At 36.4% G+C, this 26,565-nt stretch overlaps 1 protein-coding gene across 1 annotated transcript in view; it reads right to left on the bottom strand.

Moving 5' to 3' along the window:
• The window catches only part of NLGN1 (neuroligin 1), a 327,757-nt gene that overhangs the window by 206,560 nt on the left and 94,632 nt on the right, over positions 1 to 26,565 (bottom strand). Inside the window, exon 4 of the mRNA XM_010572906.1 lies at positions 7,769 to 7,828. Coding sequence (XP_010571208.1) covers positions 7,769 to 7,828 — 60 coding nt within the window. The remainder of the gene's footprint in view (positions 1 to 7,768; positions 7,829 to 26,565) is intronic.

Here is a 26,565-nt window from a genome sequence, read left to right as displayed (position 1 = left end):
CTGAAGCACTGTAAAGGTAAGGGCAGTTACACTAAAAGCCCTGCTTTTTGAGTTTGCTGAAAAAGATCAGCACAGATGTGTCTGTTTATAGAAAGCCATGTGCTATTATTATTTTGATATTGATTCTAACTTGAAGAAAATGCCAGAACAGTCAAGATCAGAAATTGGATCTTCAATATTGGAAGTACTAGAACAATCATTTATTCAAGACCAAAAGGATGATGAAGGTTGTGCAAGAAATTGCTTGTGTTGCTTTCTTCACTCAAGCATATAGTAAGGGCTTTCCAACATGTGATTTTCAGTGCGTAAAGCTAAGGAGATTATTTATCTTCATTGTCCATAGGCTAGAATTATGAGCTCCCGAGGTTTAAAATCTACACCAAGGAAAAAGTCTTTTCAAATCCATATGCTGTTTTCAGTAGATGGTTTGTTCATAGTCTATGCTTTCTTTTTTTTTTTTTTTTTGATACTAACATGGAAGCAATAATAAATTATTAATCTGAAATCACTGTGTGACTGTTCCCAGCAGAAATTGTACACAGTTAATTGTATGCTTGGTGGTAGCACAGGGGGAGACTGTCTCAGAATTCTTCTTTAATTAAAATTACATAGAATTACAGAGCACCAACTGTGAACAGTAATGAAATGTTGGTAGTACTGGCCTGTTTATCTGGAAAATAATATTGGAATATTTAGAAAAGAATGGGTGTCCTTTATCCAAGAAAGGAAGCACACATTCATGAGTAAAATTTGACATATAAAGACGTGATTCTCTGAGTAAATTCTGTCTATACCAGACTTTTGTTATTTCCTACTACTAATATTCTTGTAAAGATTACAGACGATAAAGAACGACTAATTTTCAGCTCTGCCTACGTGCCACGTCAGAACAGATGACATGCAGTATGAATTTTCCTCATGCTGCTTTGTCAAAGTCATCAGTCTTAAGAGAAATCCCTTCTACAAAAGAACAATGGTGATTCTGCGCGTCTCAGGCAGTAATCTAGTACTGGGACATCTGTGAGATGAAGCAGTGTTCAGCTGAGGCTACTGGGACTTTGAGCTACAGGTTACATAGAAGCTACGTAGCGCTTCATGTGAAGATGAGAGATCGCTGCATTTTGATCTTACAGGCAGTGGTTTCATATCAATTGCACACTATAGCTAAGAATATCTGAAAGGTACAAACACTCAGTTGGGAGAGTACTTTTAAGTACAGATGTTATTAACTGGTGGATGTTATTTAACAATAAGATGAAAAGAAGAGAGCAAAAAATCAGACCATAATCAAGAATTGATTCCTACCTGAAAGACAGTAAATATTCCCCCATAAAACTATCATCCTTTAAAATTAACATGGAGGAAATATTGAGATAATACTCTGTAAGGAGAAATGCTGTATTGGTACAAAAGTGGCAGAAAGATGCACTTTTCAAAAGTGCTTATTGGACTTCAGTGTCCAACTCAAAGAAAATAATTGACATTTTGGCACTCAGATACTTTTCAAAACCTGACCATAAATGATTTGATACATCTTTCACTTTTTCCTACAGACTGGTATCAGTCCTTTGTGCGCATCTGCTGGAGTAGTCTCAGTAAACCGTAGTTACGCTTTCTCACACAGATTAATAGTTATTTGAGGAAGTAGCTCATTCTGAACCTGAAGAATTGGGGTGCAAATGTGGCATTTCTGCCAAGTGTAAGTTTATACACCAATTTATTTTAATTGTGTACCAAACTTTTTGTTGCATTTTATTAAGTGTGCATTTATTAAAAAGCAGACACGTGAATATTTTCAAAGACATATACAGGGATAGTGCTGTTCAAAATCCTCAAATTCAACTCTTCTGTTTTCATTCACACAGAAGGTAACTGTTGAGAGCTGTGATTTGTTTGGCTTTAAATTGCTAGTTCATAAAACATCTAAGCAGGTCTTACTGTATAGCAGAGAATGATCTTATTTATATGACATATACGTGAACTTTCTTATTATGATTTCCATCATGTCCTCTCTTCTGTACCTTTCTAGTGTTTGTTGCATCTACTTTTCATGTCTGGTCTTAATTACATTATAGGCAATTTAGGAATAGGGCTGTCTTTTATTCTGTTTGTTACATCACACAACAGGGAACCGGCTCTGACTGTGAATACCAGTCACAATAGTCATATATAACAAAACATAATTATAGCTTCAGTCATTTGAAGCTGATGTGAATTGGCCACATGACTTAACAAGTATAATTTGCAGGGAACAACCAAAATGGGAAGGGAAGAAAGCCTACCTGGAGACAACTTAGCACAAAAATATAATTAGTTTAGCACAGATGTCACAAGCAGTGTTTTTCTAAATGCTATAAAAAATTGTGACATTTTGATGTAGACTAGTAAGTAAATCTTGGGGTTTGAACACGAAACAGCACAAGAACACTGGAAAACTTTTAGAGTGGTTACTATAAAACCTACGTGTTCCTTACACAGAATGTTACATGGATATGTGTAGCTCTTCCATAAGCTTTGGTCCTAAAATATTTAAGTAGAGCATGGTACTAATCAGTGCAACTCTTAATCATTTCAAAGCCTTTTAACAGTATTTGACCTTTCAGTTCAAATCTATCAGATGCCTCATGGATGCACCAACTATTTTAATAAGCTAGTGCACTTAGTAGTGCTAATATTTAAACATCCATTAGTACCATGTTTTTAACACGTGATATAAAACTAGATGTCCTGAGACTACTAAAGTAACTATTGAACTTCTGTTAGGAGCGGCAGCGAGGTTCTAGACACATTTCAGGTTTTAAAATACAACCTGCACCCATCAAGTTTCAGACAAATAGAATTATCTCCTTTTTGTTTGTTTTTTGTATCTGTCAAACCAATGGATCATTTTGTGCACTCTCAGACACTTAACTACCTTTACCTGAAAGTAATTTGAGATCCTGATCGAGGACTATATGAATGTATATTCTAACATAAAAAAAGGCCTATGCTTTCACAGGTAAGCAGCTGGAGCGGATTCTCATTAGAGTAGGACCTCAATAGCCAGGTAGGTAGTAATTTTAAATTATTAAAAGATGATGGTTAGAAATGCAAAAGCTGTCAGACTCTTCACTGTACAAGCAATGCCTGGCAGTGCTAAAAGGATAACGGAGCTCCAAAGAGGTGTTTAAATTAAAGGTATGTCAGAATTTTTATTATGCATCTTTTCAAGTATTAATATTACCACCACAAAAAAATCAACATAATTTGAACTTCGGTTCTCAGCGTAAAGGGAAAAATTTAATATGCAAGTGACACTAGACTCTGTACTTTGGAGTCAGAATCACAGAACTATAACGTGAATGGGTGACAGGATGAACAGGAATATGTCTATGTGACCAGTCAACAAGTTCACCAAAAGCAGGAAGATCTGTGCTACTCCAGCCTGGCTGGAACTCATTAAAGGCTATAATTAAGGCTGGAGCATGTGGTTGCTTTGTGAGGTAGACAAATGTGTTCTGCTGTTTACTGATCTCCGAAGTCCGAAAATGTATAACTAGTGCCAGACGGAAAGATTGTTTCTCTCCCTGTTTCTTACCATGACAGCTGAAAGCAGATGACATGCTAAACTTGGCAACCTAGTCTATTTTAATACTAATGGAGTGATAGGGGTTTTTGGAGAAGATCCTCAGTTCTGAAATGTGCTCTTTTGCGCCAATGATGCTACAGTCTGTTAAGCACAAGAAGGGCTTTGCAGATGCATTCTGCATCATTAGTAATTTAAAATTTGAGTGGATTTGTGTTTGTTTTGATTTAAAACATGCTCTGGACCAAGAACTTCCCTCAGTCAATGAAGTCCAATAGCCCATATAAGACAGAGCATCAGACTAAACGATCAGAATCATCACAGTTACAGCCTGTGAACAAACAGCAACATCTGTTCCTAATCTGTCTCCTTTTTCACAGGAGAGATTGGAATGGAGAAGGAAAGAGTAGAAACACCTAGCAATTACAGAGCAGACCCCGCTTCTGAGGCATGTACTCTCAGTTCCCTGCTTCACTATGGACATGGTGTCTGCATTCCTCAAACTTAGCATCTGTATTCATCATTTCTAAAAATGGAATAATAGCATTCCTCTATCACAGAGGGATGCTGTGAGACTGAATACATTAAAAACTGAGAGATGCTCAGATAGCATTGGGGACTAAATAAGCATCGAAGATTGACAGATTGATGTGCTAGGTAAGGTGGGTATGACAGAATGGTGGATGAGAAGAATTCATTTGTGAGCAATCCTTCATGGATATTTCATACAGCACTAACTACCTAGAAGTCCAGTTCCGATCCCCGAGTACGTAGGCTGATTAATGACTTGTGTTGCTATATTTTAACTCATGCAAAGGATTTTAGCATACAGGAACTAAGGGTGCATAAAGAGGTACTGGTTTTTGCTATAGCTAAATTAAATCAAGTTAAATTATTACCTCACCAGAATTAAGACTGAGCTAAGATATTATGGTGAAAATATTTTATTTTTTTAAACTAAGCCTTGTTTTTAGATTGGGGAAGGTACAGTTTATTCAACCGCTAAGCAACTTAAAGTTACATCTTGTGTCTACACTAGATATTGCTTACCTGTATGTCAGCAAATAGGCAAATTCACCATTCCTATAAAAAGGGAAAGCCCCAATGCTCACTGGTTGCTGGTGCTTTTGCCACTCTTGTTTTTTGGTGCCTGTTCAAGTAGTTCAATACTTATTGAAAAACAGGCAAGCAATTTCAAGTGTAGACATGAAAGGGTTAAACGGAAACAAGAATGCATCCAGACTGGGGAAAGATGATATTTATATAATTTCTGGATTTTCACACTCACAGAATTTGAAAACACCTTCATTTTTTAAACAGCAAATTTGCAGATCATTAGCCGGTAATGTGCACTACTGCCTTTGGGTCTTTTGAAAACAAAAATGAAAAATGATCTAATTAAGCCTGGTCTACTGGTTGCAGCACATACCAGAGATCCAAGCCTGATTACCAATTCCACTGCTTGTGCTGGCAAGGTTTGGACCACAATACTGTGGTAGTGACATGTAGCAGCAGATGGGAGTAGGATTATTGAACGCTGTTTTAAAATGAAATCTTCTAATCAAACTCTGATGTTTGAGTGACACAATACAGAATATTTGCCAGGCATTTGATCCAAGAAGCTGCTGCGAAAGGTCTTTCTTCAGGAATGGATATGGGAGCTCTAAATTTCTTAATACAGGGACCATCCTGGGCATTTTAGAAATCACTGTATATTATTAATGTAGCATGGATTCTATGGTTACATGACACAGTTGGTTTTCATCGTGTATAACCCAGTCTCCCTAATATTCCAACTTCATCATTCATTCAGTTTGCTATTTGTTTTATTTTATTCCCAGTTATTCATTTGTAGATTTTTTATATTGAGTAAAAACTACCATACTGCAAAAGGTGAAGGCTTTGATGGACAGGTTAGCAGAAAGCTAGACAGCTAAGGTAGGTTTTTGCTTTGCCTCTCTCTTTCCTGCTACTCATACCTAAATACATATGACTTAAAGTTTGTGAACTCTTCAGTTCTGCATAAGTAACAAGTGCTAAAGTTCCAGTGCAGAAGCGCAGGTTCACAAAATGTGGGTCATCTGATACTGCTCCTCCACTGAGGGACAGTGAAGTGCAGGGCCACAGCAGACATCCCAGCAGCCTTCAGTGTGTACTGATCATAAAAATTCAAATTTGCCCTGTCTCTCTGTGACTCTCGGAAGCAGTAAAAGTCTAATTACTGCCTGCATTCTTCTATTGGCATGGAAAGGAGAACAAAATTGTCACTTGTATGCCAGAGAAAATTAATCTCACTCCTATAAATTACAGAGATTTATTAGTGTTGTAAATGTGTTTCTTCCCCTCTAGTTTGACTGCTGTGTTCTCGCAGTCCTTTCTCTCTCTCCTACAATTGTCAATGTGGGAGACGGGTGTTGTCTGACATGGACACCCGTTCTCCAAAGACTGAGATCCCTACTCTCATCTGATACTACATACTGAGCTGCTTTCTGATGGCAACCACCCTCTGCTGAATTTTAGCAAACTGAGTAGTCTCTTCTAAGTGTGTCTAAGCAGAGAAGGACTCAAAAAACGTTAAGCCATTAGCATCTGTCTTGGCAATTATACAGCAATTTAGGAGAGCCATTAAGGTCCACTGGATGAATAACCCAGGTTTCAAATGGTTTCCTAAACCATATTGTTAAAACAAGACAGAGTAACTCTTACAATGGCTAATTCAGTGTCACAGGTCTTGGAGAATACACAAGACTGTCCCTTGCAATATTCTGTCATGAACTAATGTAAAAAAGACTTGGTTTCATAGAGCTAAGTGGATCTGAATTATCATACTTGGCTCTGAATAATATAAGAGCTTTCAAAGGAGATTTTCAATTAGGTCGTTCTTTCAAATCTTGGGCCAACTGGTGGGCTTTCATTCATATGCTTAACACAGATTCAGCAGAGGATTGTAAAACAAACACATACAAATTTGTGGGTTTATTTATAAAGTTTCTGTTTAGTTATTGGGTAAGAAGTTAAATGCTCATATTTGCCTTCCTTCGCCTTTTGTGATAAGACTGCACGTTTCTGTTTGAGTAAAACAGTTAATGTTCTGTGTGATGAAAAAATTCTTAATTAAGAGCCTTGCAGTTTACAAGTTAAGCTTCATCTTAGTATCTGGCAAAAAAAAATCCCCAGATATTAACAGAGAAGCAAGTAGCAACTCTACCAGTCTTATATGGTAATTTGTTTTACTCATTGACCATAAAATATACAAAGTATGTGTTTAAGATTCAGAATTTTGAAGCACATCTACTTGAAGGGATGAGACTGCTCAGGAGAAAGAGCCCCGTGTTACCATTTTCATAGTCCTGAAAAAATATCAAATCTGCATAGCTTATATGATTAACAGCCATAATTCTTAAACAGTATAATATGCTTGACATTTCAAACTTTTGATTTTACTTGGTAATACAGTTTTCTAAGGGGTGGCACAAGCAGATAGGCATCTTTGTATGCTTGTAGAAAACAGAAAGAATCAGATTCCTTTAGATGACATCAGTTTAGCTCCACTGAATTCACCGGTGCTGCACAAAGCCTCACCAACTACAAATATTGCCTGCCATTCCAGGGCTACCTCTCTTCTACAGGGAGGTGGGGTAGTCTTGCATTTGTTTATATTTATTCATGGCAAGGTAAATGCAGAACGCTTTGTATTTGGGGAAATTCAGTTGCTTAAGAGACACTTTCTAAGAATTTTCTGTATTTTTCCTTTTATAAACACAACATTTTATATGTTTATCAAACTGAGATCAGTCAGTGAAAAAAGAAACATCTTTGTACTTGGTGAAATACATAGGGTTAGAAAACATGCAAAAAGGTGTACAGAGAAACTTTAAAAGAGTGTTAGTTTAAATAGTATGGACAAAATTCAGTCAAAAGGTGGGATGCAACATATCAAAAGTCCATTTCAAGAAAACAAAAAACCCTCCTCTTTAAATATTGTTACTGTTTTGTATCAAAACGTAGAACTTAACAACATTCTTTCTTTTAAAAAATTAAAAATATATATATGTATAACAACAAGCAAGAAGACAAAACACATCAAAAATGGGAATAAAAAAAAAACTCTTCAAAAGAAGACAAGAAGTCAAAAAAAGAGGGGAGAAAAAAGATTTTCAGGGATCCTTGTCATGCAAATCAGTTTGGCGGCAAAAAAAATACCTTCATCTTCAGCACCGTCATTATCACCTAAATCATCTGTCTGTTTCTTTGTAAGGGGACCTAGGATTGAGAACGGAGAAAATGGAGGAAAAAAGACAATTCAAGAATATACAAGACTGAGGAAAAAAAAACAGTGAATATTAAATTCCCATGGATGTTTCAAGAAAAACATTTGCAGGGAGGGAAATCTTAGTTTATAACAACCAATTTTTCATTACGTTTTTCAAACATTACAGCAAAACCTTCCTTAGGGGGTATGGCTATTAGAAACATCTAGCACAAGAATCAGAGTGCCCAGCGCTTTATGGTTTTTAAATGAAGAATCAAAGCTTGTTTACTAAAAGCATACCCACCATAAACTATATTTATCCACTTAATTGTTCCTTGTCATCGTTGTTATTAGGAACTGCCAAATTACCTCTTGCATTTGATGCAATAAGGTGGCTAATCAAGGTCTTGACAGTTGGTTAAAACAATATTTTCTGTGAAATGCTAATTCACATTTCTATGTTTAACCATTTAAGCTCGTGCTTTACAAAGATAAGCATAGGTTTGGCTTTTTTCTTTTTTTTTTTTTCTTTTTTTTGACACACTCATTACATTCTCATTTAAATAGAACTGTAGATTCCCTTGAAACCTTTGACTACCTGCTGAGATATTTGTAAAGAAACATTAACATCCATATGTAAACTAGAAACCAGAGTGAAATCCTAGACCAAGTGAAGACAATTATTTTTGCTATTGATTTCAATGGGGCCAGGTTTTCACACACAGTATACAAAAGTTGCATTGAATATGGAATTGAGGTTTTTAGCTTGGGCAAGACACACAATATCACAATTCCTTATTTCTATAAATGGATGGCAAGACAAAATTCTTTCATGCCCAGTACCTGTATTATTAAGTATTAATAGATTCATCGTATTTTCCAATGGGAAAAATACCCACTCCTTTACTCGGTAATGAAAATATACACCAGAAGGAAAGTCAAAGGCCATTCTGAAAATATTTCCACGTCATATATTTTACACACTTACGCACAAACAAAAGACAGTTGGAACTCAGCATTATCTTTCCTTTTTTTTCAGAGCTCTCTCATTTCCATGACATTCTGTAATTTGCATGCAAAAAAGCAATCAGTACTAACACAGGACTAAGTAACAAAAAAAGAAAAAGCCAGCCAAGCAGAGTAGAAAACAAGAACTTTCTCATGCATAAAATAGCAATAGACAAAAACAACAACAAAAAAGAGATGAACAGTATGTGTTGATATTTGCAGTAGATGTAGGCAAGAGACATGCATTAATTCTAAGCACTATGGAGTATTGAAACATTTGTATTTAAAAAGTTCTCTCCAGCTCTGTTATTTTACAGGATATTAGTCATTCAGCATTAAACCTGTTGTTTATAGGCAAAATACCATGTATTTGAGTGATGCAATAAAAAAAAAAAAATTCATAAAATGTTTGTACCAGGTGCATGGATTTGAGAAACAGAAACAACCCATGAAGTACCATGAGATTTTAACTGTGAATGTAGTAACTGGACCATATTATTGAAAACCAAAGCTGAATACCTTAATTACTGCATCAATCAAGAGAATAGTTTTAAACTCCTTCTAAATACAGAACACTAGAATAATATATCGTAAATTAAACACGAGCATTTTTATAGTCACACCTGCAACAATCACTCTGTTTAATACAGAGCCTTAGTGATGCAACAGCTTTTCCTAATACAAGCCCTGAATATAATCTTTACAACATATGGTATCTAGATAACATGATCCTATTCAAATGTTTTGCTGCCCATCATTCTCATACTATAGCAATTTTACTTCTAAAAGAATAAAACTAGAAAAGTAAAAGATGTATGCAAAGAATAATAATAATTTCATGGTGGGTTTTCAGCACGGCGAAAAGGAAGAATGTACTTAAGAATTTTAAGGGCTATGCACTTAACAGAGCTAAGTGGATAAGTCTGAGAGCCAGACACAGACAAAGATAGATAGATAGATATACGTACACATTTTTACTGGCTTCTTGCTATCTTTTAAATTTTTTAAAGTGAACAGAAAGGAACAAAGTAGCATCTGGAAAGGCAAACAGCACACATTTCTCCAAATAACTTGCACAGAGAAGGGCAATTCCTTTTCTGGATAATACCAAGACAATGAACGTTACTTTCTCTTTAAGAGCTGGCCTTTAGGAGGTATTTTGTGTAGGTCCTGGTTCCAGATCTCAACAGCAGTTACGTAGTGCATCAAATACCCCAACGTAAATGACTGGTCTCATACCATCTCTGATTTTAGAATATGGTGAAGCATAATGGGCTCACTAATAAAAATAACCTGGATAATTTTAGTATTTATATAGTTATGAGTTTCTCTGAAAACCATAAAAAAATCAGACCACCTTCCTGATAATCACAGAATAGTTTAGGTTGGAAAAGACCATTAAGATCGAGTCCAACCGTTAACCTAGCACTGCCAAGTCCACCGCTAAACCACGTCCCTAAGTGCCACGTCTACGCATCTTTTAAATACCTCCAGGGATGGTGACTCAACCACTTCCCTGGGCAGCGTGTTCCAATGCTTGACAATTCCTTTTGCAAAGGGGCTGGCCTATTTTTAAGGTGCCATTGATTAAACATGTTTTCTAATACACCTATATATCTATTTCACAATACAGGGGCTCTGCTTGCCACATCCCTGATGGAGACATGTGGCAGACCCACCAGGCACCAGAACAGTATTCTGTTGAGAAAGAAATAAGATGTGATTTCTGCCACAAGTTTGCTTCGGTCTGCAAATATAACAGACCACATTCATTACATCTCAGCAATAGCTAGCTTAGAGAAACACAGACCAAAACACTTGAGATTGGTTTTCTGTTTCCTGGAGTTACAATGCTATCTGAAGTCTAGAAACCAAAGCAGAGTTTGGTCCTCATGCACCAGGTGTGAAACTACTTACCTACTATCTGTATTTTATCTATACACACAGGGATGCTGTGAAACTTAATTTGTATTACTGAATTGCTCTGCAATCCCTAAAAGCAACATCAGCTCAAGACCCATTGTGCACATGGCTGCCTACAATGGCATACAGCAACACCAAGTGGTTCAATCCTGAATCCTCGAAGAGGAAGCAGAGCTCTGAGCTTGTCTGTTCGGTATTGCCCTTTTCATGTATGGCTGCTGGAGAAATTTTCTGAAATCATGAAAGTAGTATTCAGAGAAGTTCTGGATTAGACTTCCACCCATTTCAGCAGTAATTCTCATTCTAAAATCAGTAAGAAATGGCTTTTGCTTCTGATTCTCCAAATAACAGACTACATTGAGTAACAGCATCGTTGTGTCAGTATGATCATAAAGAAAGGCTGACGTCTTGAGTTCTTACACAGAAAAACATGCCAAAATCACTACCAGATAAACAAAATAAAATCTTATGGGAAGATTCTACAAAATGTAACAGCAATAGTCAAGTAAAAATCAGGGACGAAATTGCTTAGTAAGTGTATAATCTTCAGTTATTTTCTGCAGGTTTGAATTAATATTCTACAGAAAGTTTATGATTTTGTAAATTAAATGTATCCTTCAACTAGATTTATTTCTTTAGCCCTGACTGTTTATTCAGTGGATGATTCTTTAGGGTTCTTCCATCATTTTAATTTTTTTTTTTTTTTAAGTAACAGAAACTAATTATAAAAATACTGATATAAAGACAAGATGGACTAGGAGCCAATAAAACAAAAGAGAGTATACATTTTACAGAATTGATTGCCAAAAGTCCCTCTCCCACAATTACTTTCCACTGTTGTTCCACTGTAGCTTCTCTTCACCTTTTGTGAAGGCCCACTTATTCCTCCTCTTCAAGCATTTCACTTCCCCAAATGGGCATCCATTAAAAAAAAAAAGACCGTTTTACTATGCTTAAGACATAAGCCTTCCAATAGATATGCTGCTTTATTGTGCTGGCCTAAATTTTAGCTACAGTTTATGTAATAAATATTAAATATCAACAACGTAATCTTGTACCATAAATAATGAGGGGGGAAAAGGATACTAAAGCTTCTAAAATGCTGATACAAAAATGATTTACTTATCAAGACTCTCTCTAAGGTTTAGTCTCATTTAGTCTCATGTTGCTGCGTACCCATAACTCTCATTAATGCTAATGGAAAAGTAGACCCCTAAGTCAGTTTAAAAAGGGGAAGAAGCGATTACTGCAGTTTATGTCTCCTAAAGGCAATGAACAGTCTTGCTACAAAAGCTAAAGGAATGCTGCATACAGGAGGAACTCCTAGCAAACTCTCTACTCATTTAATTTAAAAATAGTTCTTACATTATTTAAAGTATTATTCAAATATTTATTCTATTTGTATTGCAATCAATGCTAAGGAAATAGATGATGCATTTTAAAAATCTCAATACTTGACTACTGTATGTTTGCAGATGGCTTTCCTTTGCTCAAAATAAGAGAAATAACATACCTCCTGTCCAGTTAGCTAAAGAGTAATTATGCACTCAGAAATAATTAAAGTCTAGCTGTATTAATTCTGCTTTTTATCATTCCCTTTGATGAGGGACTAAGGTACTTTAGCTCCCAAATACATTAAAGCTGATTATAAATTCTCTCTTTATGGTCTTGATTCGGCAGAAATTATCTGTGGCCTTTTGGACCGCATGTGTGTGCGAGGCATGGAAGCCGTGGATGTCATTAGCTTTTTGGCTCGGGAAAGCCATTCATCATAAAAAAAATCATACCGCAAATTGACAACATTTTGTGAAACAACAGTACAAATCTTCTAAACTTAATAAATCTGTGCTTATGTATACAGACATTGTTTGGGCCAAAATGTTCTCCTTCAGTAATGAGAAAAGTGGAAAGAAAAAAAAGGACCTTTTACATTAGGTTAAGTAGGCTCCACAGATCTAGCAATTTAGAAATCTCCATAGTAATAAGCATTCTTTGAGTTAACGTGTCTATTCAATAACAAGAAAAAGAGATGAGATTAAGGCCAACTGCTGAAATAATACAGGTATTAGAAAAATTCGCTGAGTGGGTTGCAAGACTGTGGAATCTGTAAGTGCACATGTTAAATACAATTTTATATTTATCTTTAAACTTAGATTAAGTGCCTCCATCCATCCATTGCTATTTCTTCTCCGTTACCTCTTTTTTTTTAACTGAGCACTGAAGATCTGTGAAGTGGAATTACCTCACCTTTTTAGGCCCTACCCTCAGATCCAAATATAAAATAACCAATCCTTTGTTATTTCAACTATCATTTTTATGCAACAGACTCTCTGACTAAAAAAAAAAAAAAAAAAAAATCTGTGCTGAATTATCACTGTCTAGCAGATGCTAGCTGAGGCACAATAACATGTTGCACCTATCTCCTGGTTTTAATTTAATGATGAGTTATAATTAACAATCTTCAGACCTCAACATTTCCAGTGAAGTCAAAAATCAAATTCTTATGTGTTGAAATTAAAACATAACTATATAATAATTTTCCTTATAAATATAATGACAAATTGGAAAGATACAGCATAATAGTCATCTGACGAATAATTTTATAAAATCATCTTCTTTCATTTGAAAATTAGAAAGCTGTCAGCAAAAATAAAAGAACTAGAATTTCTTACAGAAAAGATATTTGGAAGGTACAAATGGCACCGGGGTTTTAAGAAACACTTAACTGAAAAAATATCTCTTCCTATTACCACACTTTGTTGCAACAGACAAAACAATCTACTTTATATTTTCCCTTATTACCGTCTTGCTTTCACCACATGCTCACTCCTTTCCTTGTTATTTTTCCCCCTCAAATTCCTTTTATTTCCATATTGTACTTATTTGTAATATTTGTACTTATCAGCAGGGCAAAGCCCTGGTCGACTTTGCTTTTTGATGATAACATTTGCACTCAAGTTTTAACAACAAATGATGGCACAAACCTCAGTCGATTCACATCTGACTACCTGATTTGTGATGACAATCAAGTACTGTAATTAGAGCTGGAAGTAACTTAAATTTGCATCCGCAAGTGAATGACAGGTGCAAATTGAACCCACAAAAGGGTTGCCAACTTTCTTTGAAAATTTACATGTATAAATGCTTTGTCACTAAAGAAGCTATTCTGACACTTCAAGACTAACTCCTGCTGTGTCTTTTATAACAGCATATTGCTGAAGTGTCACGCAGAAAGAATGTCTAATCCCGAACCTTTTTATTCACAAGATTAATCACACTGGCTGGATCTTGATTTCCCTTAAATCTGAAGGAACTTCATTACTCAACACTAGATTTGTGTGAATTTAAATGAGATCAGAATCTGGGAATGTAGACAGAGTTTCACTCCTCTGCTTTCCATTTTAGGTGCAGCCTGAAATTCAATGTATTCTCAGAGGTGAAGGCACTTCATGTTCACATGTCCTGTGGAGAACAGCCCAAATGAAGCTTCACTTCAGGCTCTCTTTAAATCCCATTCCCTTTGCAATTGGTCACTCTATAAATCCAATTCCCTTTCTAGAAGGCTTTTGGTTATATGATACGCCTTACACGGAGTCACGCACTACTAGAAAAGTAGGCCGGATAAGTACAGACTGATGGGTGAGCCATGGTCCCCTGAGGCCCATCCACACAGCAGACAAGTTCAGCCCTGAAGATGCACGCAGTGTGCGTACCTCATCCCTCTGGATGTCTGCCTGCGTTGGGCACCCTTACAGCGTCCCACCAGATGGTATTCTGGATGGGTAAAGCTCTGCTCCACTCTGCCCCTGCACAGCAGTGCAGATACAGCGGTACCACTCCCGTGAACGAGACCTGCCAGGACTTGTTCAAAGACAGCAGAGGTACTTTTTTCCTAACTTTCCATAAAATACAAAGCTAATATCCCAGGTGAGTTGTCTGGTAATCCTTACAGGGCTGCGATGAAAACATAGGTCATGCATGGAGTATACTTCGTACAAGAAGGAAGCAATTCAGTGGAAGAACCAACCACCTGATAATTATTCTAGACATTATAGCTTCTGAACTACTCTGACTTCTGTTCTAGCCAGTGTGGGGGGGAATCCATTGGAGAGGGGAGAGAGGAGTGAAAGACATTCATTTATTTTCTTTCCAGTGAAAGTAAGGAAAGGAAGAGACACTTATGGTAAAGCAGTGGCTGTCCCATCCATTGGAATTATAAATGAGGAAAAGGATGCTTCAAACAGACCAGGACTCTGCTGACCAAGGTTGACACGGAAAAACAAAGTCCATGCATTTAACCAGGAATACTGCGGTTGGAGTACAAAGCTCCAGAGGTGAGGGATGGGCAGGTAACAGACATGAAAAATGAAATTTGTAAGCTGTTATACGGCTGTTATCATCAGCATTTACCACTCCAGTGCCACCTCACTTGCCAATATCACAAGTCCATGCAGCTTTTAACATTTTACTTGTATTAATAATTCATGTTGTTTTACAGATACTTATATTCCAGGGTGACACACTGCTATAATGAATCAAATGCAACATTACACAGCTGTGCCACCACCTGAGCTTTCAGATCATGAATCAATTCTCCCTCTCTACAGGTAATGACTACAATCCAGATCCTAATGAAGACTTATGCACACGCTTAACTTTAAACCTCTGAGTAAGTTCTCTGAAGTCAACAGGTTAAATCTCCTAATAATATAAAGACAGATCCACTACCATTAACAGAACTGCTCCTATTTGCATCTGGGCCAGGAGGTCAACTCAGGAGTAAGAGTTAAGCAGGAATGAGCATCCCAAATTTCTAACTTCCCTCAGTTATTCTATGGGTAAATCTAATCAACAAATAAAATTTCCATCTCTTGAACATATTACCAAAACTCTGCAATGAAATTACATTTTCTTTGTTATAAATGCCTTGCTTTTTAGTCTGTGTACATACAAATAAAATGCTACATTCATTTTCTCTAGGTCTCATAATCAAATTGCTTCCTAATTTTAAGGAAGATATGAACTCATTTTAGACCACAAGCTTAAAAATTGATCTTAACTCATGCAACAGAACTGAAGATTTGTAATTTTAAGATCCAAATTTTCAGTTCCAAGAGGAAGATTTACAATTACCATCAATATATCAACATTAATCTTCACTTTCTTTCAAAGATCTCTACAGCGTTGCTATAATAACCGTGCAAGTCAGGATGCCGTTAAGTGCATGCTTTGTATAAGGATATACAAAGAGACACAGCTGAGAAAACCACCATCAATTTAGGTAAACCCAGTAAAGTTTAGTCTCTTTTTTGCTGCTTTTGTACCTTTTCTGGTGTTGTTTCAGACAGGTACGGTGGGTCATCTACAACAATAAGATATGCTATCAGAAAGCATTCTCTGCTACTTCTTGACTTAAATACCAAAATATAACTAAAATCATACTTAAAAACAATTAATCTTATTTTACCTTTTATTTCATTGTCCCTGTCTGTTCTCAGATGTGGAATGGAAATGATTCATCCCAAAACAACTGGACAAATAACCTTTGTAATCTTGCCCCCAAATATCTCTCTCTGGAAAGAAACTAGCCCAGAACAGCAGTCTCGGCAGGTGAGATAGCTTTGGGATTCTTGCACAATTACCTTTGCTAGGGACAAACACTGTCAGTCTGCCTTCTGCTGGAAAAGTCTTCTCCCCAACTAATTCTATTAACTGCAGGGGCTGGTGTTACAGCAGCTATATAGTTTTGTTTATGGCACAGCTGAGCATACAGTCCAGCTCTCTTGAGACCCAGTTTCATAGCCCAAATAGCAGAGCAAAATGGTCTTCATGTAACCATGTAATTGAACATTGCAGAGAAAATCAAGTTAATTGTGCATAATATTTTCATATAGAGTTTGGAATGAAGTAAGTTCTCCCACCCCTCTCCCCAATGTACTTCATGTCATATGGTTTTAAGCCACATGCTTTTACCTCTATATAATTCACTGTATCACTGCAACCTGTGCAGTATTTTACTATGTAGAAATCCACACTCTCGCATACCACGGAGATCATAAATAATTTTCAAGTCTTATTTTCTCAATTTTCTGAGCCACTATCAGTAAAACTTAATTTTTTTAATTTAAAGCTACCTCACAGAGCTGAATTTCTTCAGAAAAGTGATAAAGGGGAATAGAATGTTTTGTGTTGTATAGCTGACTGCAATCCAACCCTCTCCTCGCAAACACTCAGCAGACAGAGGAGCAAGGAGTTTATAGGCAAAGCGACTTGTTGATCAACTTTTCAATTGCCTTATATTAACTCCAAATCACTGCATTTATTGCCATGTTTTGAGTAGCGCAAAGATAATCTGATTCTATAGTGAGCAAACGAGGTAGACGTCACGTATGCCGAGTCATTCACAGTAGGCTAAATTAGATGGAACTGCACCCTCCATCGTCAATTGTAAAGGCTTGCCTTCAGCACTGGCCCAAACATCCCGATCACCTAATGCTGATGCTGGTACCTAAGTCAGAGTTTCCTTGTTCTTGCTATCGTACGCAGGTTTGTCTCTTGTGATCTCAAGGGCAGAGATAGTGCTTCTGATACTTTACATCTATCTGCATGTACGGTCATATTTAAATGTTTTAAAACATTCACACAACAAGGTTTCTTCCTGGAAGGTAAAGGTGGATGATTTTCTTTTAGTTATATATGGCTATATAAATATATGTGTACATACACAGACATATACAGGCAGTTTCTCCTATATGCCTTTTAAACACAGACAGATTCTGCCTACAGATTTGAAGCTCTGAGCATTACTGAAATATAAGTAGAAAAAAATGTTTAAAGTTAATAAATACTGATACTAATAACCTGGTGTTCAGGACCACAGTCCTTCCATTAACTTGGATCTTAAAAAGAATAAAGATACTTCAAGTCAAATGTTTCTCCACTATTCAAAGCATCCTTAAAAGACTATTTAATTGAGACTGTGGTCACCAGCTTTTAGAAACATAATTATATCTGCTCTCATTACCACACCTTTTGACAGAATCAAAGTGCATAGCTCTGAGAAACAGTGATGGGAGAACTGAGGGGGCAGCATTTATGTAAAAGGCTGTCAGAAGAAAAGTGCCTGGCCTCACTTATTTTCTCATATTTACATACTGTATTTTTAGAAGAGCATAATTTTAGGCAGGAAAACTCAAAACATCTCAGCAATAGAGCAGTCACAAAACAAGAACAGCACAGCCACCGCTTGAAGATTAGTGGGATCAAATACTTGTCATAAGAAAAATCATTTTCCTTTTGACATGTTTTCAGTATTAGCGTGGTACTTGTTTTGAAACCACAGTTGACTTGCTCTGCATGTTATATTAAGGATTCCCAAATGGATAGATAAAATCTTTATACTGAATGGAGCATGGAAGGAAATCAGCACATCACTTCTAATCTAGCAGAACTTACAGACAGGCAGTGATACTTGGGACCACATATTTACACAGCTACTGTCGACTCCTATATGGACAGAAGGCTCAAAACCCTTCTCGTAGAAACTTTGCCTTCACACTTACTATTTAATAATTGAATACCTTAACACAGAAGCTGGTAAACAGGAAATGATCATCAAAATAAAATAGATTGACAAAATGTCAAGTCTAGGACTACAATATATTATTTACAAAAAGCATAGCAAATTTAAGAGCAAAATGTCAGAGTAGCCCTTGCTTCCATTTTCACAACAGCCATTTAGGTGAGAGTTGACGGGTTTGGGACAATATGACATTCCTAATTCTTTACTTGTTGACGATAACCCTGCTCTCTGGAGGAAAGCAGCAAAATGCAGAGCAGATAAAAGCACAACATCTCTCATCATTGGACAAAAGGTACTCTCACTTATATTTTATTTATTTTCTTTCTCAGAAGTCTACTTGCTTAGGATCACAATATGGGCACAGCTACCAAGGTTTTCATACTGAGCTATGTTTCTCTTTTTTAAAGATGACCCTAGTGGGGTAAAAGGTACTTTCTCTTCCCTAACAAATACAGAGAATTTACATAAACAGTACAACGATGGCCCAAGGTTTCATGCATGGGTCCTTTTGATAACAAAATCAGTAGCTATATTAAATATAGCATTTTGTAACAACTACACACATAACAGTTACTTTATAATCACTTTAACTCTTCAGCAATAATTACTAAGGTTGGTTTAAAAGTAGTTCCTGATACAACTAGAATATCTTCTGTTTAGAAAGTAAACAAATTATGAGGAATATTTCGGAGACTATTTGAGCAAACAGTCATTATGACCCTTTCCCAAGTCAACCAAAGTTAGTGAAAAAATACTGCAGTAATCCAAATTCCATCCTGCTGAGCAGAATGAATGCCTACAGCATTTATAGCAAACTACTGGCACCAGAACAATACCTTATCAAACTACCAAACACACTGGGGAAAGTGAAGGTTATTCCTGTAACAGAGAGCTAATAGCCTGTTCCTATGGGGCAGCAAAGATTGCTTTTGCTCATGGACCCAACAGTACAGATAATCTTCGTCCTTGTTTTCACTTCAGCACCAGTAATGAGTAGTTTCAATAGTAGGAAGCAAAATTTTTGATTTATAATTTTCCTTTAAGATTTTAGTTTGTTAGCATTGTAGATTCAGTTTTGGTAATGTTAGACAGATTCATTCCAGCTCTTCAGCTACAGGATTATTAACTAAACTGTAAATGCAGAGTATTTAATGTAGACAAACAGGAAAAAGCCAATTAACTTCAACAGATTTTGAGAGCTTTTAACTATACCTTCAGATGTATAAATGCATTAAGTACATATTAACTTTGTGATTTAGATGCATTTCTAAAACTTTATCCTACATGTGGGCATAGATGACTTCTACATTCTTTGCTAATGTGAGAGTTAGAAAATTATTTTCTTTCTCCTGGGATTTTCTGTGTACAGCTTGGGTATATGTGATGGAGAAAGACTAGATGCAGACATAGCAGTTTGAAAGCAAAAGAAAAGGAATCTATTACTGATAGCAACTCTCTAAAAAGAAATAATAAACTGTGTTTACTTTTCTTTTATCAGTGAAATCTGGTTTCCTGGAAAACATACCCATCAGGATCACAGATCAATGACATTCAGTCTTTTTATGTTAAAAGTTTTTGACAGAATAGTTCTATTCTGTTATCACTGTTATGCAATCTTATACTTTTTTGAAGTAATGATTATTGAAATCATCAGACTTCTACATAGACAAAACATGAATGAACTGCTTCATTCGTGAACAGAAGAAATTTAATAGTTTTATATTGTCAGAAACTGTTAAAAAGCAGAGCTGATTTATGTTTCAATGTAAAGCAGTAGAAACCATGTTGCAATTAGTACGATTTGTAATTTTAAACTATTTATATATAAGATTATGCTTCACTGTGGTTTTGGACAAGGTTCCAAATGTTTGCAAGCTGAGCTAGGCTGTGTCCTCAGTTTGGAACTGCTTTCAGAGAAGTTACAGGACTCTTTCTCGGCCACTCTTCTCCTTCCCTGCAAGACTTTCAGCTTAACCTCAAACTTCATCCCAATTCCACTGCATGCCTTCAGTATAAGAATAACTTCTGAGTTTTGCGGATTTCCAACAGGCTGTGAATTTTAGCAGACCGCCGCCATTCATTGCAATAGACTGCTTCCCAATAACAGCTGTATGATTGACATCAGTGTAAGTCACACCTGAGCTGGCTTTCCTGCAGTCTGAGTAACATACACAGAAGCTTAAATTTCAGTGATGGTTGCAATTCTGTTGAAGAGCTGGGACTAACACCACGAGAACTAGCTTAAAACTACTCAAAGAGCCTAGCATATGTTGCAATCAAAACCACCATCCTTTGCAGCGTCAGTACATCCTTTGTTTTTTTAAGGTACCATTGCCTGGGCCAGTGTCTTTTGCTGGTACCACTAATGAACATAGTAATTTATGCCATCATGTAAGCAAGTCAGAATGCACTGGCATTTCATTAGTGATTTAAGCTGTACAGTGGGCTATCCAAATTCAAGGGAAGAGCTATAACTTTATAGTTTAAAGCTTTAAACTCCTAAAGACTAAATGTAGCTCCCCACATGCAAGCTAGGTGTCTAAATAAGCAAGGACCATGCTGATAATGGACTTCTCAATAAAAAAGGACCATGTAGATAATACAGCCAGGGTAGCCAACAGAACGATATCACAGCCTACTGTAGGCCCCTACACCTTTAGGCACCATGAACACTGGTGCTCTCCTACACCATCTCTCCCCTCAGACCACAATGGGTGTTTACATAGCTGGCTCACACAGACAGCTACAGGGCGACGCCTGCATGAGACGGTGTCTTAATCTGGAGCTGAATCCCACTCCTGGTTTCCAGAAATTAGAATTAGACAAAACATGAGTGGCGAGAAGTACACATCCCTCATGTGAAACGTAGTAAGATTTTTTAATTATTATTTCATTTCTTGACATAATCAATTTTATAGTTCTATAAAACTTGTCAGTTCATTGTTAATTTTTGTGTGGAGTTCATTTCATGCAGACAGGAAGAACTGAATTTATAAACTCTCATTAAAGTGAGCATACTGTGTAGCATTACACCTATATAACAGTCTGATACTCTATTGTCTTGAACAATTAGTGCACACAGATGGGTGATTCAAATAAGTATGTGTCATATGCAAAATTCACTGAACCTTTAAAGTCTTCCAACTAGTTGCATCTGTCGTATCTATTATGTCAAATAATAAACTGCAGAGCCTATCCTGGGTTTCAAGCTTGAAGTAAAGGTTCCTAAGATCCTGCTCTCCCACCATCCTTCAGAGCAAAAATTACATTACTGGGACCTATGAAGGGAGAACAAACTATCTAGAAACCTGTACCATTTTGGTAGCAAGAGGTTCCATTTACATCTCTCGTTACAACCACTTGCTCAGGCCAAAACAACCTGTGATTTTATACCCACCTACTAAAATTTCTCACTTGAAAAATGTTCCAATCTCCTCCTACTAAAAATTTGCCCCAAAGTTTCTTTTTAACTTTGAATTTTAATTTTCTTAAAAAGAAAATGATATATTTAATGGACCACAGCTGTCTGGAAAGTACATATTTGATAGGCATACAGTACTAATTTGGAAAATGAGTATAATTTACTTGATGAGTCACAATGAATGTCTGTAAATATATACCCAAGTTCTTTACTAAAGACCAGTCTTGCAAGCTGTATTACATAGAAATCATACTTAAACACATGAATATCTCCCCTGAAGAAGAATGGAGGCCAAGGCTAACAGCTTCCATCTTCCTTACCACTTTCATGCTTTTGGTTGATGAAGTCCAGAAATAAGATACTGTCAAAGAGTGCAAATATTAAAAATGCTACAGATTTTCCCTGTTTAACCTATTTGGTAGAATAGAAATCCTATGGCATGGCAATGGACAGCCCCTGCTGTGGATGAAATAGCTCTGTTAAAGCCTCAGGCACTGGCCTGGCTATGAACAATAGGAACAGTTCTGGCATCCTACAGTACACTCCCGGCTGCTCCCTCTCCTTCAGACCCTGTAAACGTGTGTTTGCCTGGTTATGTGGCAGGAGAAAACATGGATATTGAGTCTTGGGGAGGAGACAGGGTGGGCAGAATAAGCAGGAAGAAAGGGCATGGACATGACTGCATCTGGGCCTTAGTGAACAACACAGATTACTTAACAAATCAGTATTTGGTAGGCCAATCCTGCTTATCAGATTTCCCTCTCAACTTTATTTTGAGCAAAATTGTATAGAACAATTCTGGCAGTATCAAGAACCTTTGAATTTCCTAGATTTCAGCGTGAGGAAGAAAAAGGAGGGCATGTTGCATCAAGTCATCTTCCATCTAACAAAGATATTTGAATAATTAGCACAGTGCATTGCTAGAAACATGACATTTCAAACTCAAATCTGAAAACATATCCATTGATAACATTAATTTAAGATAATCAGGTGACTAATTGGGTGGTTAATAGTATTAGTGCATAGAAAAAGAAGTTGAGATTGTAATCAGAGGCAAATATCAGCTCCTAGAAATGCACCAGGCAGAACACCAAATACCAAGGCATAATGATCACATACTTACTTCTTATTTGCTAATATAAAATACCAAAGTGTTGAAAATGAAAAGAAAGTATGTTTACTACCATCATAAGCCATCAAGCTGGTTTAAATCTGTTGATTTCTTTAATTTATAAAGAAAACTTTTCAAAACAGCACAACTCTGGCTCAAAGGAGGCATTTCTTTGAGCAGTTTCTTATATAAAGTTAAAATAATGAAATGAAAATTACCTCATGTACCTAAGCATGGTACATGTATGGATGGGAAATCAAGGCTATGGTAATACTGTGGCAAAACATTTAAGATTTAAGCATTCAAGCAACTTTAAATACATGAGTAACTCCTGTGAGTGCCATTGGATTCATCCTGCTTACATGAACAGGATCTTCAGAAGACATTTCAGAGCAGATCAGAGAAGTCTCAAAATGTACTTTAAGAAAGAAGACAGAAGGGAAATGAGATTTCCTGTAGACAGTTGCCAGCTGATTGGTTTTAATTATTTTAATAACACTGGTGCTTTCCAGGTAGGTTAATAATTATACATTACGGAGCCTAAAGCTCTGTGTAGAACTTTCTAAAAAAATAAATGCAGAGTTGTAAAAATGTACCTTAACCATGCCTTTTTTTGCTTAAATATGTTGCAGGACCAGGGATTAAGCAAGTGATAGCAGCAGAATGCCAGGCAACTAAGAAAAAAAATCCCCAACAGCTAATTTAACTTTAGGACACACACAAAAACATAAATTAATATTTCAAATTTTATAAAATCATTTCTTCCTCCTTTCAGTGGTTTGATAGCATAGTAAGCTCTTCCAGTTTGTAAACTCATGAGAATAAAATCATTGACACATTTAACACATTAAAAATTCCTACATCTACTAATACCTAAGTTAGTCAAAGGTTAATTAGCATCTGTGAAAGAGAAACAGAACTTACTCCAGCAACATTTGAAATCTGTTCTCTTTTTTTTTTAAAAAGCATTAAAAACCACATTGAGATGACTATTAGAAATGTGCTACAGATTGATTCCTTACTTGTTAATAGTAGTGACTGATACAGTCAAGAATTGCAGATTTTTATTTTTATCTAGTGTTAAATCTGAAAACAAGGCAGCTAACTGTTGTATCAAACCCCCTACATTATTACATAGTAGCTAGGTGTGTGGCGGGAAGCGTTATATTAATAACTCTAGATCCATTTTTGTAAACCATGACCCCCTGATTATGTGAAAGGCCCCCCAAATGAATATAAATGCAGTCTTTTCTAAAAATTAAAAAGCCAGAAAGCCAGGACAAGGCCCATATTACAAAAGCAAGTTGCAGTTATGTCCTACTTTACAAGCCTAAGTGGAATTCACGTGGCTCATAAGCCTTTGGTAGCCTTTTGTAAAAGGATGAATTTTTGTTTTGCTGCGCTGAAACACACACTGATCCTAGGTCAATATTTTGCTATTAAAAATAAGTAGTTCACACAGCACTTAGATGTCTGAGATCTTTTTAGAAATACTGCAGGCACTTGCACGTATATAAAAAGCATTTTTCAGAAGCAGCTGCAGCATTTTATTTTTGGAAGAGTTTAAGGATAAGGAGCAACTTTAGATGTAGGTTTCCTTGGGCTTTGGAGGACGAAAGGGATTAATGGAAGGTCACAAGAGGAGGATGGAAGAAGAAACAGAAAGAAGAGGAGAGTGCTATTGAATGTAGCTTATCCTTTCCCTAGGCAGTGGTTAGAGGTATCTACGAGAGGAAAAAGGATTGACTACTTCTTGCTGCATGTTTCCAATGGTTATACCAACAGAAGGATGAGTACGGTCAAAATGGGATTTTCCTATTCTCTTTGTTAAGTGTAAAACTAAGGCTGTGATGTTCTTTACACAGAATTTGATTTAGTGTAAAACTCTTAGCTCCTTCAGGCTAAGAGGTACTGGAGTGGCTGGGTAGGACTCTACGTGCTCCTTGTTTTATCAGAGGATTTGGAATAAAGCTGAGAAACGTATACCATGCAGTTATGTGCTGCTTTTCTGGAAAGAATATATATTAAAAAGAAGATTGCCAGTACTCCTTGAGATTCGTGCACTGAAACACTGAACTGGATTTATGACAATTGAAAGTATTATAGACAAAGCTATGGTAACTGCCTATCAGGTACTTAGTATAGCAAAGTGACTCTTCATCAAGTACATGTTGCTGTATTATCGTTTTTTAAAATATCATTAGGATGAACAACATAGCCATAAGTGTAGGATTGAGTTTGGAATCCTTTCTACTATTTAAAAATAAGAATGGATCATGATCCTAGGGACATCATCTATATGAAGTCCCATCGGACTGGAAAACCTCCCCCTGCTAATACAGATCTTTGTACAAATAAGGCCAGTGGGTGATGCAAGTTACACTGCTCTTCTGCTGCACAAGCAAAGGAAAAAATTCCACATTTGCCAGAGTATAACCCATTACTCCATGAATATTTGATAGACTTTGCAAACACTGTGCACACAGTATTGAAACAAACAAGGGGTTTTTTAAAAGCCTACATTTAATTTCATTTATAATAGAAAGCCTTTTCTTTAAAAACATTAAGCTATGCACTGAGTCATCATTCTAAATTTTGAAATATAAATACATTGAAAAAAATGCCATAATTAATGTCTTGTTATTAAGTCTACGCATAATGTCAGAGGTAGACAAAAAACTCTATATACATTTCAAAAAACAGTATACTATCTAAGAGAGTACGAAATTTAACATTACCTGGCAGGCCTCTGGGCCTGCTAAGCATATAATGAAATAGTACTGGGAGCAACATGTACATTTCTGGCTATCAGGTTATAGGAAGCACAATGCAAAGATTCAAAATATACAACAGATGGCAACTGAAATGAGTCAGGTTCTGTGAATGTAAGACATGATACAACTATGCTAAAATTAATTTCTAGACTTCAGGAAACAGGAAACTGAACAGAGATGTAACAGAGACAAGAAAATAAACAGATATGCCTGTGAACTGTCTGAGATTAAACCTAACATACAGGCATCGTACGATGTTAGTGGAAAAACAGGAGGACCTACTGCAGAAGCAATGTATCTAAAGACTGAACCTAGGCTTAACGTAAAGCGACTCAAGCATAATTCTCCCACACCATGGTCAGAAACAGAAGCTTTGTGCAGCTTTTAAAGGCTGAGCAGAGGGAAAAAGAAAGTCAAAGGTTCAACTACTGTGCAAATTTAACATTAATTGCAATTTATAGGGTTATATAGACTTAGGGTCTTCTGAGATCTGAGCTAGAACCAATTGGAGAAATTTTCAGAGGCACAGAAGGGAGTTAAGCACTATGTTTCTACTGCCTTTTGACCCTCACTTCTTTCTGCCTTCAACATGTCTTGTGTTTATTACTGTTCTTACAACACTTGTGTGTATCTGAGTATTTCTTATAAATGAATGAATTTACAATCACGACTCACCTGTGAAGTACAAATGTGTTTGCATTTCTATTTGGGAGAATGGAAAACAAGTGAGTGATGAAATCGTTTTCCTGATGTCACATACAAAGTATATACAATTGGTTTAAAAATTTCTTGTCTCATGGTGCATTCGTCTTCACCAAGCCTGTACATACTTTGAGCACTGAAAAGCGAGATACATTTTATCCACCATCTGTGTGATTTGCCAAAAACAACCCTCAAACAAACAAAAAAAACCCCAAACCAACAAACTT

This window comes from Haliaeetus leucocephalus, unplaced genomic scaffold (genome assembly GCF_000737465.1).
Source record: "Haliaeetus leucocephalus isolate CR32 unplaced genomic scaffold, Haliaeetus_leucocephalus-4.0 Scaffold362, whole genome shotgun sequence".
In the NCBI taxonomy this organism is placed as follows: Eukaryota; Metazoa; Chordata; class Aves; order Accipitriformes; family Accipitridae; genus Haliaeetus; species Haliaeetus leucocephalus.
This window is presented reverse-complemented; position numbering and strand designations above follow the sequence as displayed.